At 32.5% G+C, this 17,956-nt stretch overlaps 1 protein-coding gene across 1 annotated transcript; it reads left to right on the top strand.

Annotated features, from left to right (window-relative positions):
* Positions 1-3,724: 3,724 nt before the first annotated feature.
* LOC123710944 (facilitated trehalose transporter Tret1-like) lies at positions 3,725-8,176 on the top strand. The gene is made up of 3 exons (XM_045663285.1): positions 3,725-3,842; positions 5,072-5,210; positions 6,085-8,176. Exons 1-3 carry the CDS (start codon positions 3,777-3,779, stop codon positions 7,374-7,376), a joined length of 1,497 nt encoding a protein of 498 aa, XP_045519241.1. The 5' UTR covers positions 3,725-3,776; the 3' UTR covers positions 7,377-8,176.
* Positions 8,177-17,956: the final 9,780 nt, after the last annotated feature.

Raw genomic sequence — 17,956 nt, forward strand, 5'->3', positions numbered from 1 at the left:
CAGAGTAAGGACTCAGCTCCTTAGTGTGTTCAGCCGAACAAACTGTTAGCCATTATATTCCATGTATAGTTTAAAGTACGACTTATTAATTATACATTAGCCGGGGAATCGTCGAGTGTCTTTGTTTGCAAAAATGTTGATGATGCTTCTTTATAATTATCACACTTTTAATAGAGGATTATGTCACCAACTTTCCAGTTGAATCCAACTTAATGCTTTACATTGCGTGATATGCATTATTATTATTTTTGTTCACCTACGCATTATCAGCAATGTATTATAAAAACACGTTATCAACGTGATAGGTTTCATGTATTGCGTTAGATGTATTGAAATTATGTTCGCGATATGCACATTAATATTCTCAACGATCTTTTGAAATATGCAGCGTCATCCCCTATCGGTTCAAAAAGCATCTAAATATCAGCACAAATATGCAGAAAATATTTTTAAAATTGTATAAAGCCATGTTACGTTAGTAAGTTATCAATTCTCAAGACTTAGTTTGTACGTTCAAACCCATGGGTATTGCTTTTTGAGTAAAGGAAAACAACTGCTTAAGGAACAAAAATCTAACGTATGTCACATTTTTTAGTATTATAATCAGATTATCGTTCAATAACGTGACATTTAAACGGGTTTTCAAATAATTAGAGAATGATAAATAAATATATATTGATTACAAATAAAACAAAAGCATTGGCTCCTTGGCGTTGCGTAGGGATGTTCCCTCTGCATTTTTTACTTCATTTACCATGGAGAGTGTTCTGAGTGTTGTTCGGTCTAATAAATGCAGCTGAGTTTCATTATCGGACGTCAAGGCAAAATACAAAATACCATCCGTATCACCTCGACGTCCATCGTTCCACAACTGAGCGTTTTTTTAAGGCAGTTTTTGCCGCGCACCATTTTATGTGGAACCAGCTGTCCACTGCAGTATTTCCGAACCAATTCGACCTCGGGTCCTTCAAGATAGTGCCAATTCTTGAAAGGCCGCACGTACGCACTAGCCTTCTGACAATGTTAGTGTCCTTATCACTTAACATCAGGTGAGCCCGTTTGCCTTCTATTATATTAAAAAAAATCTTTGATTGGTTACAGCAAATAAAACGCTGAAAACGTAATATTTCTCCTGGTTCGATACGTTTTTTCTTACTACTTAAAATTAATACGTCCCCTCGCGAGATTTCAGCCAATTGAAAGTATATTGGAATTGTATTATTTCCCAAGGGATTTGTTCGTGTTATTGCTCCTGATTGCCACTTTGGAATGCATTGCTTTTGATAGAATAAGAGGTATTTTGTTTCACAATTACAGACCCGATTGATCGCAATATATTAGACTGTGATTGTATCAGTACTCTCAATAATAGCTGTACGAGATAAAACCTTTATGGTTATTTTGGTTTGAACAAGTAAATAGACCACATATAATTTCATCTTTTTCTCAAGTTAAGGTAGACGTAAATTTCTTATTTTTCCTCGATTGTTGAGTTAATAACAAAAAAATCGTTTCTAAAACCGTTTTTTGGTAGTCTTGGGTATAATAATAAATTACTCAACATTAAATTCATAGCAATGAAAGTATTTCTACTTATTATGAGTTCACCATATACAAGGCACTAAAATAAACTCCTCGGGACTCCAAATGATAGGTAAAGAAAATAAAGATAACAATAGATATGATATATACATATTGTATACAAACGACAATATATAGGAATATACCGGATACTGTCGATACACTAATAATGTATTATAATACACAAACCTGTTGTTATCTTTATCAAGTTAAAGATATTGGAACCACACTTTACGTTGTTGATATCACCATCCATGTTCAGACTAAATTATGTAAAATTTGTGATAGCAAATAAAATTTAAATGAGTATTTGTCGTAGGTACATAACTGAACTTATCAACAAAAATTTAATGCAAATTTTTAATCAGTATCAGTTTATTGGTATCATTCTGTCATTATATTAAAAAAAATAACTTGATCCTTTCAATAGTTCTTTGTATAAAAAGGCAAATCAATGTCTCACACAATTGCTAAGCGGATTGCATAAGGCGTTAGTATATATAAAAATGTAAAATCGTTCGATCCACAAAAATGCAGGCTTTATTTCGTTCATTCGGTCGCAATCGGTCTCGATTAAGCCTGTAAGCGAGCAATGACTATTGATGTTTGTTCCCATTCCCTTTGCTAAATGTCATTCGTACAATAATCCTGACATATAGGGTATATACGATAATCGCCAAATTGGAAGTGAAATTCTTTTGAGTAAACAACGTTTGTAAAATATGTTAAAAGAACGGTGCTTTTATTTCAAATTTATACCTAACCTTTGCTTTAATTGCAATATAAGCTAATTTTAGGTTAACAATATTATTTATATTTTATAATATCGTGAACTAGAAATTTCTGTTCAAGATAAATATTACAGCAGTGGTTTCATCTTTCGTTTTATTTTCTTCCTTTATCATTTCTGTCTCATTTAATTTGTGATAATTAATTGTAAGGTCAGCATCACCAGTGCAATCACAAACATACTGTTATGTTTCAGTAAATAAACAAATGTTGTAATATTTATTTTAATTTATAGATCTATGCTTTTGTAAACATTACTTAAGTCAAGAGGGTGGTGAGACCTGATGTCAAGAGAAAATCCGGTAGACCGAGACTGCCTTGGTGGGATGGAGTTGTCAAGGACCTAGAAACTATAGGTGTCTGAAGTTGGACGCAAGAGGAACGAAATGATTCAGACTAAAGCCCACAAATGGCTGTACATCCATTCAAGAGGATGTTAGTAAGCATACCAATCTATGGTATTGGGAAATTATATATTTTACGAGGAAAACGGCAGCTGAGGCTTGTTAAAATGATAACCAAGCCATTTTAACTGCGACGCTAAGCTCTCGACACCTATTCATCCTTTAACAATGACATTCCGAACTCGTTGCAAAATGACTTTTTAATTTTGAACTGGAATTTACAGAAAGAGTTAATTATTGTTCATTTTTCACAAAAATCTCTTTCAATTTTATTAGTGTTCTAGGTGCGCGTTTCACGTGACCTTGCTGATTGGCGTGAATGAAACTGATGAATAGTATGAACAATTCATACTACACTGTACTACAGATTAATGAGTATATGAAGTTCTTGAGTCTTCTGGATATACGCAACAGTGTGTGATCCGGTGTGATATTTGTAAAACATGTTGAAATAAAAAAAATGTCGCATAGTTTTTCATAGTGTTGAATAGTCGTACTAGTTTTGCAGTATCATTATAGTATATAACTTAAAGACAGCAAACTCTAAGCTAAACTAAAAAAATAGCATTTCAACATACTCCTACTAAGCATTAGCCTCCGAAACTAGAGAACGCCTGGCACTTGAAGCTCGAGAAGCTGGCTTTTGCAGTTGGAGGTCCTTCTCCATGACATCTTTCCATCGATGGCTTGCCAACGGTTGGTTTACCGAAATACGCTTTTAACATTCGATCTTCTCCCATTCTCTCAAGATGACCAATGGTTTAATGACTAAAGCCTAACTCTATTTATCAGGAAATTTTTTTAGCAGTTTCATATTACTACACCTAATACAATTAACAACAATTTTATTTTATTTGCTTATACGTATTATTGAAATTAATTATACAGACGTAAGTGTTAACATTTACGTGTGTTTAGTTTAAATATAACTGCGTTAAAGAAATGTTTATGGCACGATGTGTTAGTGTTAAATTAATAAATATATAAATTTGTTATATCGTAATGGAATTTTTTACTTTCGACAGTGATGTGTCTACTGTACCTTCCTGGATGCCCTTGCTTAGACAGGTAAACGTATAATCGTATTTAAATAGAACTTAATTTCAGTAGTAAAATCATTCCTATATTTTTACAGTTTATGCGTATGTACTCGTATATATAAGTGAATACGTATGTACCATATTTACAATGGAATTTTTAGAATTGCTTCATAATGTCCTTGTGGAATGCCGTAAAAATATGCAAAAAATCTTTAAAGAGAGACCTAGAGAGCTCTTTAAACTTCTTAGGAAATTCAATCCGTAATTAACACTTACAACAATTATTACGACAAAAAAAATATTATTTCCGTAGGTACTTCTAAACGTCAGAAAAACTAAATAACATTCACTTCTTGACCTCCAATTGACATCTTTAACTGAACCGTATCACTTCATACCATAACATCGCATATACTAGGCAATTTATTGCAATAATAATATGTAATTAAAAAAACGTTTCAATTTTTAGGAGTTCATGGTATGTATTCATGACAAAGGTTTATGACAAAATTCATATATCGCCAGTCCCCACACTAGGGAGTCCCTGTGTCCACAACACAATTTCAATTTAGATATTTTTCTATTTTAAAATCTACTGCGTAGAACGGACGAGAAGAATGCAGCTGGAATCCGGGCTAGTTCAGCCGAAGCTTGTCCTTCACAAAAGAAGAATAAAGAAAAAAATTCCAACCACAGTCCCGATTGGCTCTATCTACCCTTCAGCTTACTGTTATAATATTAATATACATCTTTTCCACAAACACAAAAGGCATTTATAACCATATGAAGTCTATAAAAATGTTTTTTAGGTATATATGAGTTGCCGACCGTTAAAAATTAATGGTAGATTCATAAATGTTCTTTTAGCTTAGCCAGGCTAAAATAGTAAAAATTTGTTCACGTTTATTTTTTGAATGTAAAAATTGTGATAAGCATAAAAGTACTTTCATGTCGTTTATTATTAACTTAAACATAATATGAATCATAATATAACGAAGGTGAAGGAGGATATGATGTGCTGAGTACATTAGAGACAATTTGCGATACAATTTCAAAAGAGATGATGACTAAATGTGTTTTCTTTGATCTTCTTCACACAGAAAGTGTGACAAAAGAAGAAATTCGCATTGTCAGCATTGACGCATTTCTTATGATTATTATTCTGAGCAAGTATCTATTGCCTACATAGATAGAAATGTGGATAACACGACCGGATAGCAAAGTTACCAGACTTTAATATTTTTTTTTTGTTTACAGAGTTTTATTTGCAGTGGAGTTGTAACGTTTTACTTCATCCATGGTCTTTTTGTGGGTGCCCCAACTGTCTTTATCCCGCAACTAAAAAGGGAACACAATTCTACAGATTCTATAGATTTGTCTATGGAATCATGGTTATGTAAGATATTACTTAAAACTTATTTCATTAGTACAGGAGGTTTCGTGGTTTTTATTTAAATGCAAATGTCTTAGGTCATTATGAAGAATATATTTATCTTTGAAGTTTCGAAGTAAAATATCTTTATCGGCGTTGAACAAAAATTTACCGTCACATTTTTCGGTTACGCGCCATCTTTTTCTTGTCCTTACCACAGTTGATCCGAAGAGATTCGAAGCCATTAATAACAAAAATTTATAATAACGATAACAATGATACTAATTATTCTATTACAATTAATTAAAATCTGTAATAATCTTAGTAGTAATGAGGTAAAATGAAATAATTGTATCATTTGTATTCATGTCTATGTTAATAAAAGCCTTTTGTTAAACTTTATCTAATTTAACTTTATTTAACCAATTTCTGTAAAGTTGCATATAGATCGTTTTTCGAAAAATAAGGTCATAAAGAAGTTTCACTTCTTGTGTGTGCACTAGTACATGCACACATTTTTCTATTATAATAAATGTATCATTGAGCTTATATTTTTTATTATACTGTTTAAAAGTATTGTTTATAATGTTACCTTTGATTACGATTGTAACTAAACTCATATAAATGTAAAATTGCTTTACCTCAGTCGGATTGATGCAATAATTTAATTAAATGAAATAAGTCGCCTGACATTTATGGTGGTGTTATGGTATTATTGCATCGATCATTTGATAAATAAATTCGTTTGATATATGTGTCAAATACTTGATGAACAATACCAGATTGAATGACGTCAAATTTACGAAACAATTTTTTCGTTTAAGTTCTTATTAAAGAGGCTATATTTTTCAGAAATGTACTTTTATATTTGGGTGCTTACATTTTAATTTATTTTCAGCCTCCGCCTTATTCTACAGTTCCATACCATGGTCAGTAATAATCCCGATCTTCGCGTACTATTTTGGAAGGAAAAAAACTGAAATTATTATCTGCTTTGATACAATGATAAGCAGCGTTATGTTGTACTATAGTACATCACCAAGTCAGATAATTGTCAGCCAGATAATAATTGGTATGTTACCTGCCGGCCATCTCACTATTTCTTTAATGGTATTAACAGAATATTTTTCACCCAAATATAGAGGTATTTTTATGACTGTCAAATCAGCGACTGTATTCTGGGGAATATGGATGTCAAACGCCATTGGAACGTATTTTCATTGGAGTAATATTGCAATACTGAGCCTTGTATGCAGCGCATATACTTTAAGTACTTTTTTATGGACCGAGTCGCCGTACTGGCTTGCATCTAAAGGCCGCTTCAGGGAGTGCGTTGAAACACACCGATGGTTAAAAGGGACTGATGCTGAAGCAGAGGAAGAGCTTAAACGTCTTATTGATTATCATAAATCACATTTTAATTCACGTAATACAAAACGTCATATTTTAATGTTGAAATCTATGTTTAACGCGATAGCAGAAACTAGCTTTTATAAGCCCCTTCTTATTGCTACGTTGACAATTTGTTTATACCAAATATCGGGAAAATTTGCATTTAGTATCTACGCTATAAGGATATTAAAAGATATAACTGTAAGTGAATTTACAGCTTACAATGGTATGTTGATTTTGGATGGAATAACCATACTTGGGATGTATGTAGGATCATCGTTTTCAAAATTTCTTAAACGGCGTACAATGATTTTGTACGCGTCGTCAATTGGTGCTACATTTTTATTAATACTATCTGTGTATTTATATTTAATTGAATTTAAAATTATATCAGATAATAAGTATGTTTCTATACCTCTATTAGCTGCGTACTCTATGTCAATGAGCTGTGGTCCAATGATTATGTCTCTATGTTTATGTGGTGAGTTATCACCGTTACAGAATAGAAGCCTTTTCTTTTGCGTATTATGTATTATTTTTAATAGTCTTATGGCAGTGACGATAAAGATGTCGCCATATTTATTCAAATCAGTTGGTCTGAGGGGCTCATTCTTATTCTATGGAATCGGTTCTTATGCAGTCATTGCATTACTTTTCAAGTACTTACCGGAAACGAAGGATAAAACTATTCTCGAAGTACAAAAGTATTTTGAAGGAAATTTTTGTATTAAAAATGAAAATGAAGTTATGTTAACAGAACGCCGATTACTTGAAATAAGACAACCTAGGTCTTACTAATTTTACGATTAATCTGAATTAATATGTTGTTTTATGTGTAATGTCGTTTATAATTTATGTACTTATATACTTCGGTTGCTTAGTGATGTCATGATAATATTAAGGTTAAGTGGAACTATATTTGTTAATTGTTAACACAGGGAAGGCAACGGTTGTTCGAAGTAGTCTTGTTTTATTAATAAAATATATATATATTAATAGTAAATAATGATACTTCAGTTAGGGAACTTAAAACACAATTTGAAAACCTCAGAGGTAAGCATGTTTGACCAGAGATTGTATTGTTCAAACGATTATAGCTTGGAATTAGTTGGCGGTGATTGACTTACTTATTGGACATAATAATGTCACACCTACAACGGCAAGTTACTGACATGCAGAAGCGGCCACATTTCTGGTTATAGAACAGTCCTTAAATTTTTCCACTATATCATCACGCATTAATAACCAATCCCAATAGACTTTAGTCGACACTCTGCAGAAATTTTATCAGACAAAGCAACACTATTTTTATTACAAAATCTGGGAAAGGTTTTTGAGAGGTTCATAATTTCGGCGAGGCCCTAAATGTCGTATTAATATTAAAACCTATCTTCAAACAGTTCCACTGAAATCCAGTTCACGAGCAACAAAGAGGTTGCAAACATCACTCGCTCTTTGCACATTTGAAAGGATTTTATTCACGTCACTGGGCGAAGGTAGTGGATGGAAATTCGACATAGATGTCAGGTAAAACTACCGTATTTGCTTCAAGAAATGCGGTTTACCTTTCAAGTGTTTGGGAAAATACAATAGGAAAACATTTGGTATTTTTATTTTATATTCACAATGTAAAATTATCGAGTAGAATATTAAATAATATTAGAAAAATATAATATTGAAACTGCATTTTCGACTTGATATATTAATTATTTGACGTAAATACTTTTATTGTTAAATTTACATGTAAATAACTTTTTGAACCCGTTTAAAATTTTTTTAAACTGGTAAACTAATAAATAAATGTTCTAGGAAAACAAAAGCGTTAGCTTTTAAAAACAAAGCACGTCTATTTAAGATAATTTCATTAATTTAAAAACTGCATTAAAAAGCTTATGTAACAAAAAATAACTCCAATAAGTTAATATAATCGAGTAACATACTTCATTGATGTAAACAATCCTTTATTCCGTTCCATTCCATTAACCCTTTCTTCATGTTAAACAATGTTAGTTGTGTGTTGGTAACATGTTGTTATAACACAAGTGACGTATTGTAATATCGGTAACGTTCAATGTACACTGTGTGTGTGTGTGTGTATGTGCTAAGGGATGTGATAGACAAACTTGTATAATGATTGAGGCTGACAAGGTATTGCCTTCGTGTAATTCAATCAATATCAACATATTAATATAGATTTGCGTTATATTGGATGCTTCTTAACAAGGCAAGAGGTCTGCTGTACTCGAACGATGAATTTCAGTATCAAAACTGCTCATTTTAAGAAAACTGGAAAAGGAATGTAAGATGTTTTGTTAAATAGTATGTATCTCAGTGTATAATATATATATTATAATTATTGTTCAGAAAAAAAATGTAAAACAAAAGACGGAACGATGACGCTTTTCGCTTGAAAGCTATTTATCTATTCGTGCTTCTAAAATTAATATGAAATGTGTTATTAGACATATTAATTTGTGAAATTGACTTGGGATATTACGAACTAGTTTGCTGCACTGCGCCACGTATCTCGTTGTCAGCGATATTGTAGCAAAACAACCGCGCAACAACTTTTTGTACCTAATATCACTTGGTTCAATCAAATTGTAACTTGGTTATTAGACATCACAAACACAATACCTCATTTATAACCTAGAGTCCTAAGTGATTTATATAATGGCACAAATTTTTATAACAAGTTTTCAACAACATAAAAAGAGCCAACTTGACCCACTGATAAGAAGTAATTACTTTCTACGAGCACTATACAGTCCGGCCTCAGTGTTCGATAAATTTACCTATAATATTTTGTTAACTTATTTAAAAATAATAGACCTTATGAAACCTCCTTATAACAATGTTCACACGGACCATATAATTCGTGTCCTCTATTAACTTGTGGCAATCTCAAGTCGAGAACATTACAACGACATTTGTGTCCGGACCTACAGTAATAATGTTGACATCTTAAATCTGTCACAATGGGAGTTTGATGTTCCCCATTTGCAAAGTAAACTCACTTCCGGGAATTCAGAATACATTAGCAATTTAATTGTTCTCTTGACACTCCAAACTTTGACATATGACTATGTGTCGAATTTGTCCTAAAATGTTGATGTTCTTATGTATGCGTAAAATACCTTAGCCTAAAGTCGAAATTCGAAATCAGCCGTTAGGATTTTTAAAAAAAGAACGAAGGTTTGAGTCACTAAGAGTTTAAACACTTGTCACACAACTTTTTTCGTGATATTCCAGCCACCTCTTATAAGCATCGGATTAAACAACTGCGTAAAATAAATATATAAAAGAACCTAGTGGCTAAAACGGCCTTCCGAATCACGGACTTCCAACTGAAAAATAACTGCAAACTCGTGTAATCCGTAAAAATAATGTTCAATTGTAAAGAAAAAACAGTTTATTACCGATGTCAACCAGTTAAATTTATTTTTTAAACGTTATTCTATATTTATATGTATTATATTATATAGAAATAAGTAAAATATGTATGCTTCTATTCAATTATTAAACCATTAATAAAATTATCTAATATAATAATTATAACTCGTAGTTGTAGTGTGATAGTTATTCATTATCGGTTCTGACTCACGCAATCCTTTCTTAGTACACTGCGACTGACAATATAATCGAACTTCTCTGGCATCGTACGATTTTTATACCTGTATTACCTATAACTGAATCCTTATCGCTGTGTATATTTATTTTTTCAAAATATTATGTGGCATTCAGCTACAATTATCTGTGATATACGCGATTTAAAACCTCTCTTTATCGTTATATCCGGCTCATTACTTAAAGCCAAAATTACTAATTATACCCGGAATCGCAGATCTTAATTGAGCACTATGTTGGCCTGGGTTCCTTGGGTTGAATGCGTAGGCGAACCCAGAGGGTCATCTGAGGGGCTGACATGTTTTTAGTGGGTAGGGTTAAGACGTGAATATTCACGTCTTAAAAAAGGGATAGTGTGCAAGGTATAGTGGTCCAGGATTTATTACGTTACTTATACGTTACAAACATATACATTCAAAATGCATTATATCCTCGATTTTAAAGTTACCGGTCAATATTGAGTTTTTACAGTTAAAACACAAAGCGCTATTCGGCAAATAATTGAAATAGCACTTTTTGTTCTATTTTGAATATTCTGTGAACACGTCGTACAAACTTTTTTCAACGACAATTGAAACGAAATATTGCGCAAACAATATAGATTTATTCAAAAACGAATACCACATTAATTAATTATACAATTTCAAATAATTTTGTGGCATCCTCTGTACCGTTAGTAATTCGAATCTTCCGATATGCTGGAATTAATTATCATTTGTGAATAAATTCGGTTGTTACATTTATGTACCTTAACAAATAATAGTGATCATGCAATTCATATTTTATTTACAAATCGTAAAAAAAATTACGAGTTTATATGTGAGTTTATTTTTAACGCGCTTTACGTGTATACTCTTATATAACCCGAAGGCTCGCTATTTCGTTGCGGGATTGTGATCTGAATTATACTTACTCATAGACTATAGAACATAATTTTACTGTTTTGCATCAATAGTGTGTGTGGTTTTTTAACAATTGATTGTATTATAACGTCGAAGAGGTCGCAATAGTCTTGCCGAAGAGTTCGGGAGCCGCGGATGGAAATTCGTTATGTAATTCCAGATTTTTAATTGTTTAAATTTTTTAAATCGGTTTGCCTATAGAAAACTAAAGTAAGATATAAATTAAAGTAGATCTCTTAAACCTAATTTAACTTTAGTCTCGATTACAGCGCTGTTGCGAAATTAATAGTAACATGTCATTAAAAATAAAAAAGTCAAATAGTAACGCCAAAAAAAAATACATTAAATTTTTACATTTACTGCCAGTTCTCAAATCAAGGGCATAGAACGGAAGAGCAATAAACTGGCAATAAACTCTCCGCCACTCTTTTACGTTACTAGTACTAACTAAAACATTAATAGTTAATGGACCGTCGTCTTCAGCTTAGTAGAGTTTATTAAGTTAATTTAATACTAATGAAACAAGTGTTTATCAAAGAAAACAATGTTTATTACTTTTTCGTGTTGATTAAAATGTAGTATAGAAAATCGTAACACTTGTACAATAAAATTATCAGCTAAAACTCCCGGGATAGGATTTGTGTGATCCAAAATTTATCCGTTTTTCACGCTTTTCGCTACAAGATAAGTTCCAAGGTAAGCTTTAATATTTATCGTTTTCTCTTTGCTACGTATTCTGCTGCAAACCACTGAAATGTATTGCTGTCTTGATAATGTGTTGTAAATCTTCTTGGAGTTGCCAAGTTCCAAAGCTATATATGAAGGAAATTCTTAATTTTTTTTATTGCTTCACCAAAGCACTCGACAGCCTCCCCTTTAATCAACAAGATTTATTTATGAGATTAAATAAATCTTGTTGATTAAATCAACTTAATTCTCTAATGCTACACACATAAATAAATCTGATATTTCTAGTCAGACGTTGTACTTTTGAGTCCCTTCCCAATGATATCATTAAAAAAAAATATAGTTGCGGGTAGTTGTCGGTTGGCGTTGCGTCATATTTTTATCAATATCGGCGCAGAAAATCGTCTTTATTGTATAAGTTTTTCTCTCGGCCTACACCCTGTATTCTTATATTATATCTTATATTCTATAATCAACATTTTTTATACAATAAATAACCAACAAAAAAATAATAACAATGAGAATGAGAGATAACAATTATTTTTTAAAGAACAAGGTAAGTTTTTAGTATGTGATGCGTGTGTTTGTGTTGTCATTCACCCTGGGCTCAGCATTATGAGGAGCAGAGTTGTTCCACAGCGCTGGTTATTCTGCCAGAGACCACAGTAGCTAGTTTGCGTAATGTAATACTCAGTAGAAAAAATAGTAATAATAATAATAGTTGTAAAAGTTAGCAGTGTAAGTAATGAAGTCTTGTGTATAAGTGTATATGATAAATAAATATTTTTGGGCGGATTAAAAACTATATTTCGTGAATTTTTTGTTGAGTAAGTAGATGTTTAGTTTAGTAAATAAATATAATAATGTTTAAGTTAATAATAATCGTTTAATATATTTAATTATCTTGGTCTTGACCAATAAGAAATGTTATTTAATTTTCAGTGCATTTCAGGTTTGGTTCTATTTAAAAAAGTTCGAGTACGAAATAATGAGGATGTTGTCATTTTTTGTAAACAATAGTAATAATCATCACCAAAAACAAAAAGAAAACATAGAAAGCACATTTAGTATTTTTTTATATATTTAAATTATCAAATCCCTTGCTAACTTATTTCACCTTGGGTTCCGGTAGGAGTTCGTTTTAATCGAAATACCTTACAGAATTTCAGGTATGAAGAACAAATAGCTGCTAAGTTTCTTGGCTTAATTTTTCCGGCCAAAAATTTTCAAGCATTCTTCTTAGTGCATTTCAGTTCTTAGGGTAGGATTCAGAGTCGAGACTTACCTCTAGTACTTCAAGTAACGCCTCACATAGCGAGTTTAGTCAAATACGTGATTCGATTCGAAGCGATCTCGACAAAATAGTACACTTCGGACAGGCAAAGTATGAATTAGACTGAAGTTTCATTCTTATAAGAACAAAGAATATTCCAAGACAAAGCGCCAACTATAACAAAATGTAAGCACACATGACAAATTGGCCTTCACATGACAAGGGTGAAAGTGTTTGCACATCATAAATGTAAGGAAGCAAATGGAATATAAAATCATACTGGAATTGAATAAGTTGTGTCTTAGGACGCGGATACAGTGTGAATTTAGATAAAAATTTCCTACAGCTGAAGAGTCCTGACAGCGCGGGGGCTTATTAAAATTGTCTTAATCATAAAAGTAAATTGTTAGTAAATCTATTATCAATGCTTATATATAATATATATCTTGAAATATGTTTTGTCCTATAAACTGCTGATTCCTTATTTTACCCGAGTTCTTACTCACATAAATAAATTTTGGACGAGATTGTTAATTAAAAACGTTGATTAAAGTTTTTTTGATACTATGAAATAGAAAATAATAATAATATCCTAATTCTACTGTACGTGTGTATGTCACTGAACTCCTCTTGTTGGCTGGACCGATTTGAATGAATGTATGAGTTCTGGTGGCGCCCTGGATGGTTTAGATTCATAAATCAGCCCAGCGGATGGCGATGCAAACGGTACTTTCATACTTTGTTTAATAATTTAATCGTTTGAAATATAATGCAGAACAACGTCTGTCGTCCGCTAGTAAAATTTGAAATTTAACAGTTTTTATTTATATTATATTTTCTAATAGACAGTAAGTGGCTCTAAAAACCATTGACATAACAGTCAATATCAAGACGCTACCTACCATAGACCAGTGTGCATTCCTAAGCTGGTCTTTGAAAATACAAGTGAACAGATTCCCCAAGAAAGTTTGTGCTTGATTGATATTTAAATTTAATCAAAGTTTAAACACCTAAGATCAAATGATATTTACATATATTTCCACGTAATTATTCTTTACAGTTACAATAATACATGCATCTTATAAAAAAAACTGTTGTAGACATATACTCGTGCTATACCTATCTTGGAAAGGTACAAGAACATTATAAATGATTTATACATTATTCCGCAGATATAAACATTAAATTTATAGTTTACTACCACGGCTTTATACGTTGATGTATGAAAGTTATTTTAGTCAAAAAACTAGTATAAGGACAAGTGGGTCGAAAACTGAAGTAAGAAGTAAGAATAGAGTTTTCTCGTCATTAGTCATAAGAATATAGGACATACTGTTGTGAAGAATCATTAGTGTATAACGTAAATATAAAGTTGGACCATTTCCCTTGTAAATAAAATCTTATGTTGTAATAAATTATATTAATCATTTCAAATATTCTGTAGTCAAATAAGAATTGTCGCAGAATACAAACTATGACCTCCATAGCCACTACTGCATTCCCCAGAGCCTGGTTTCTGTGGCTTTATAAGTATTACTTCATTACATTTTTTATAATGTTAATAAAATTATACCTCTTTAAATAATAAATCAGTGGCGCTACAACGTTTTTAGGTGTGGACCTAAGATTTCTGTATTTTTTTCATGATCATTTGTCAGGCAAGTGGGTGAGCAGCTTCCTGTGCCTGACACACGCCGTCAGCTTTTTAGGTCTAAGGCAAGCCGTTCGAGCGAATGTTAAATGCGCTCATAGAAGTCTGTGTACAGCCGGGGTTAGAACCTTCGATCTCAGGGATGATAGTCGCACGTTGAATCCTATAAAGGCCAACGTTGCTACAAAATATGATATACGTTTTTATTCAATCGCGTAAACGTTAAAATATTCGTACCGCTCGTACGTAACGTTCAAAGTAAATGACGGTACGTGCGAAGCGCTCTCGACAGCAACATTTCTTCACAACTTATGCAAGTTGACATAGTCGCGTAATTTTGTGCCTCTTGACAAAACGGGACACATATCTCCTATCTTGCGAAGTTGTGGTAACTAGTTTACCAAGTTACCCGAAGAGGCATCATAGATTTCTACTACAACCTTATTTTCCTCTCCACATAGAACAGACACACCTCAAAAAAGGACCCAACACAATATAATAAGCTACACAATTTGCAAGACAATCTTTGCACGTAAGCAATACAACAATCGCTCAGCTTATCTCTATAATAGTTTAAATAAAACCCTTAGCCTTCATAATCTTACATACCATAAATGTAAAACAACTTTAAACCATTGGCTCGGTACACTCAACTACAACAAAACAGAAGTATTGTTAAATCATCTAATATAATTTTTCCTTAATCCATCTTTTCATGCAACACGCGCACACATTTGTTTCGTCTTTCACAAACACATTACATAGTCATCATAATATATATATATTTTTAAACCAATTGTGTTGGTTGATGAAACTATGTATACTATATATATTTAAAGAAGAGCGAAGCTTCACTGTCACAGGTCTCTGACTTACTAGGGAGGCCTCAATCTGAATTCTATTGTACATATATCTGAACAAATAAAGACTTTTTGAATTTGATTTTGTACCGAAGACCCAACTCGACGTGTATTTTTTTATCTGAGTTAAGAAGCTATACTTGATAGCTTCTTAACAGGGGTATATAAGGATGTCAAATGATTTGGATTGTATAATTAAGTAAGTGTTGATATATTTCCATTGACTCCGCACTGACTTCGGGCTTTGCACTTAACATCTAACTACGTATGTACGGTCGTTACAATAACTGTATCACGTGAGTTGATGTTTATATACATTTCTGTTTTTGATGTTCATAAGTGTACATTTAGAATTTGAAATTTGAATCTAATCAAACGTGATTCTAAATAATTTATACTGAAAATGTCATCCAAATTACGTTTACACACACGGGCACGGGAAGACCAAAAGAAGATAAAAACTACAATTGTGTAAAAAAGAGCATGCTCTTTCTTCAAAGGTCAGCAACGCATCCACTAAACTGGGCGTCCATGGGCTGCGCTGACTTACCTTTTTACCCTTTACTTACCGGCATCCCGTAGGCTCGTTTGCCCCCGTATCCTATAAAAAATTTGAGCGGTATACACTCAACTTTAGAACACAAAGAGCACCGTACAAGTCATAGTAAGATACATTTGATTATATATACACCATTAGCTTTCTCGCTACAGACATGATTTGTGATTATATTCACTAACTAAAGGGACTTAAACCATGAAATATGTGTTGCTGTAATAATTTATGTGATATTATTTATAGTTGTAATATATTTTATTAAAGATACAAAGTATACTGCAACAAAATTTCTTTTAATAGGTTACATTTGGCATACATTTGTTACGATTTAAACACAGGTGAACTTAATATTTATGTCCCGGTCCTGGATATTTCTCAATGGTTTTAAATTATTTATGTTAAAAATTTATTATTTTAATCTTAATAGTCTTTCTTTGCAACGGTGTTAAATTTATCGACTAATTTTACCTCAATTTGTTAAACAGTTATTTTAGTTATTAACCTTGTCCGTTTAGGAGATTATACATGTAGGTATTAAACGTACACTCTTGCATTATAAATAATGCCATAAGGAAAGAATAAATTATTTCGTCCTTATCACTCTTGTGTAAGACGAATAAGCAAACTTAATATAACATGCATCATTGTATGCTTATAATTAAGATGGATTGTGCAAACCCATCATAGTCTCAGAGGTTATAATTGCTCACTGGAATAATTTAATGCAAGCAAATGAGCATTACGATTATTGGCTTTTTAATAATGTAATATTGCGCAGTTAATTAAATATTAATTTTGTTAATTGTATTCATAATATTTCATTGCTCACAGATATATTGTATTTTCCATAGCTTCCCACGGGTTCCACGGGTGCTCGAATGAAATACAGTTTGTGACTGGTATTCGTGTACCTATAAAAGGCTGAGGTCAGCCTTCATTAAAAAAAATGCTACCTGCATTATTTTTTATTCACTTAGAACATTATAACAAGTGTTTTTTTTGACTATTATTATAAAAATATGATTTCAGGCATTTAATAGCGGCGGCTAAAAATTTTGCATTTGCAATGATTCGGATGTATGAAATTATATTCAAACTCAAACTCATAATAACTTTATTCATATAGGTAAACAAGTACTCTTATCAACGTAAAATATCAAAAAAGAAGTTAAATTAACTGTAAATTTACATTTACTACGAATTCGCAAGTCAAGGGCGTAGAGCGGGCAAGAAGAACTGGCAAGAAACTTTCCGCCACTCTTTTTAATCGCTAAGTTTTGAGTTTGAACTGGAGCAAATCAATTCCAAGGATTAGGATCATTGTCAGTAAAAATTTAAATGCGTAGTAAATTTTAGATTAATCCGTCAAGGGGTTCTAAATTTACATTTACATTGCCATTTCCCAATTCAAGGGAATGAAGCGAGCGCTGAGCTGTGCTTAACGATGTCTAGGGCACTTTTTGGCATGCACCGCCACTATGTGGAACCACCTTCCCCCTAAAATATTTCCGTACCAATTCGATTTAGGGTCTTTCAGGATAAGATCCTATTACCATCCGTATCACCTCGACGTCCGGCGTTCCACAACTGAGCGTTTTCTGAGACAGTTTTTGTCGCGCACCACCACTATGTGGAACCAGCTGCCCACTGAAGTATTTCCGAACCAATTCGACTTAGGGTCCTTCAAGAAAAGAGCGTACCAATTCTTAAAAGGCCGGCAACGCGCTTGCGAGCCTTCTGGCAATGTGAGTGTCTATGGGCGGCGGTATCGCTTAACATCAGGTGAGCCTCTTGCGCGTTTGCCTGCTATTACATTAAAAAA

The sequence above is a fragment of the Pieris brassicae genome, chromosome 6 (assembly GCF_905147105.1).
Source record: "Pieris brassicae chromosome 6, ilPieBrab1.1, whole genome shotgun sequence".
Taxonomy (NCBI): domain Eukaryota; kingdom Metazoa; phylum Arthropoda; class Insecta; order Lepidoptera; family Pieridae; genus Pieris; species Pieris brassicae.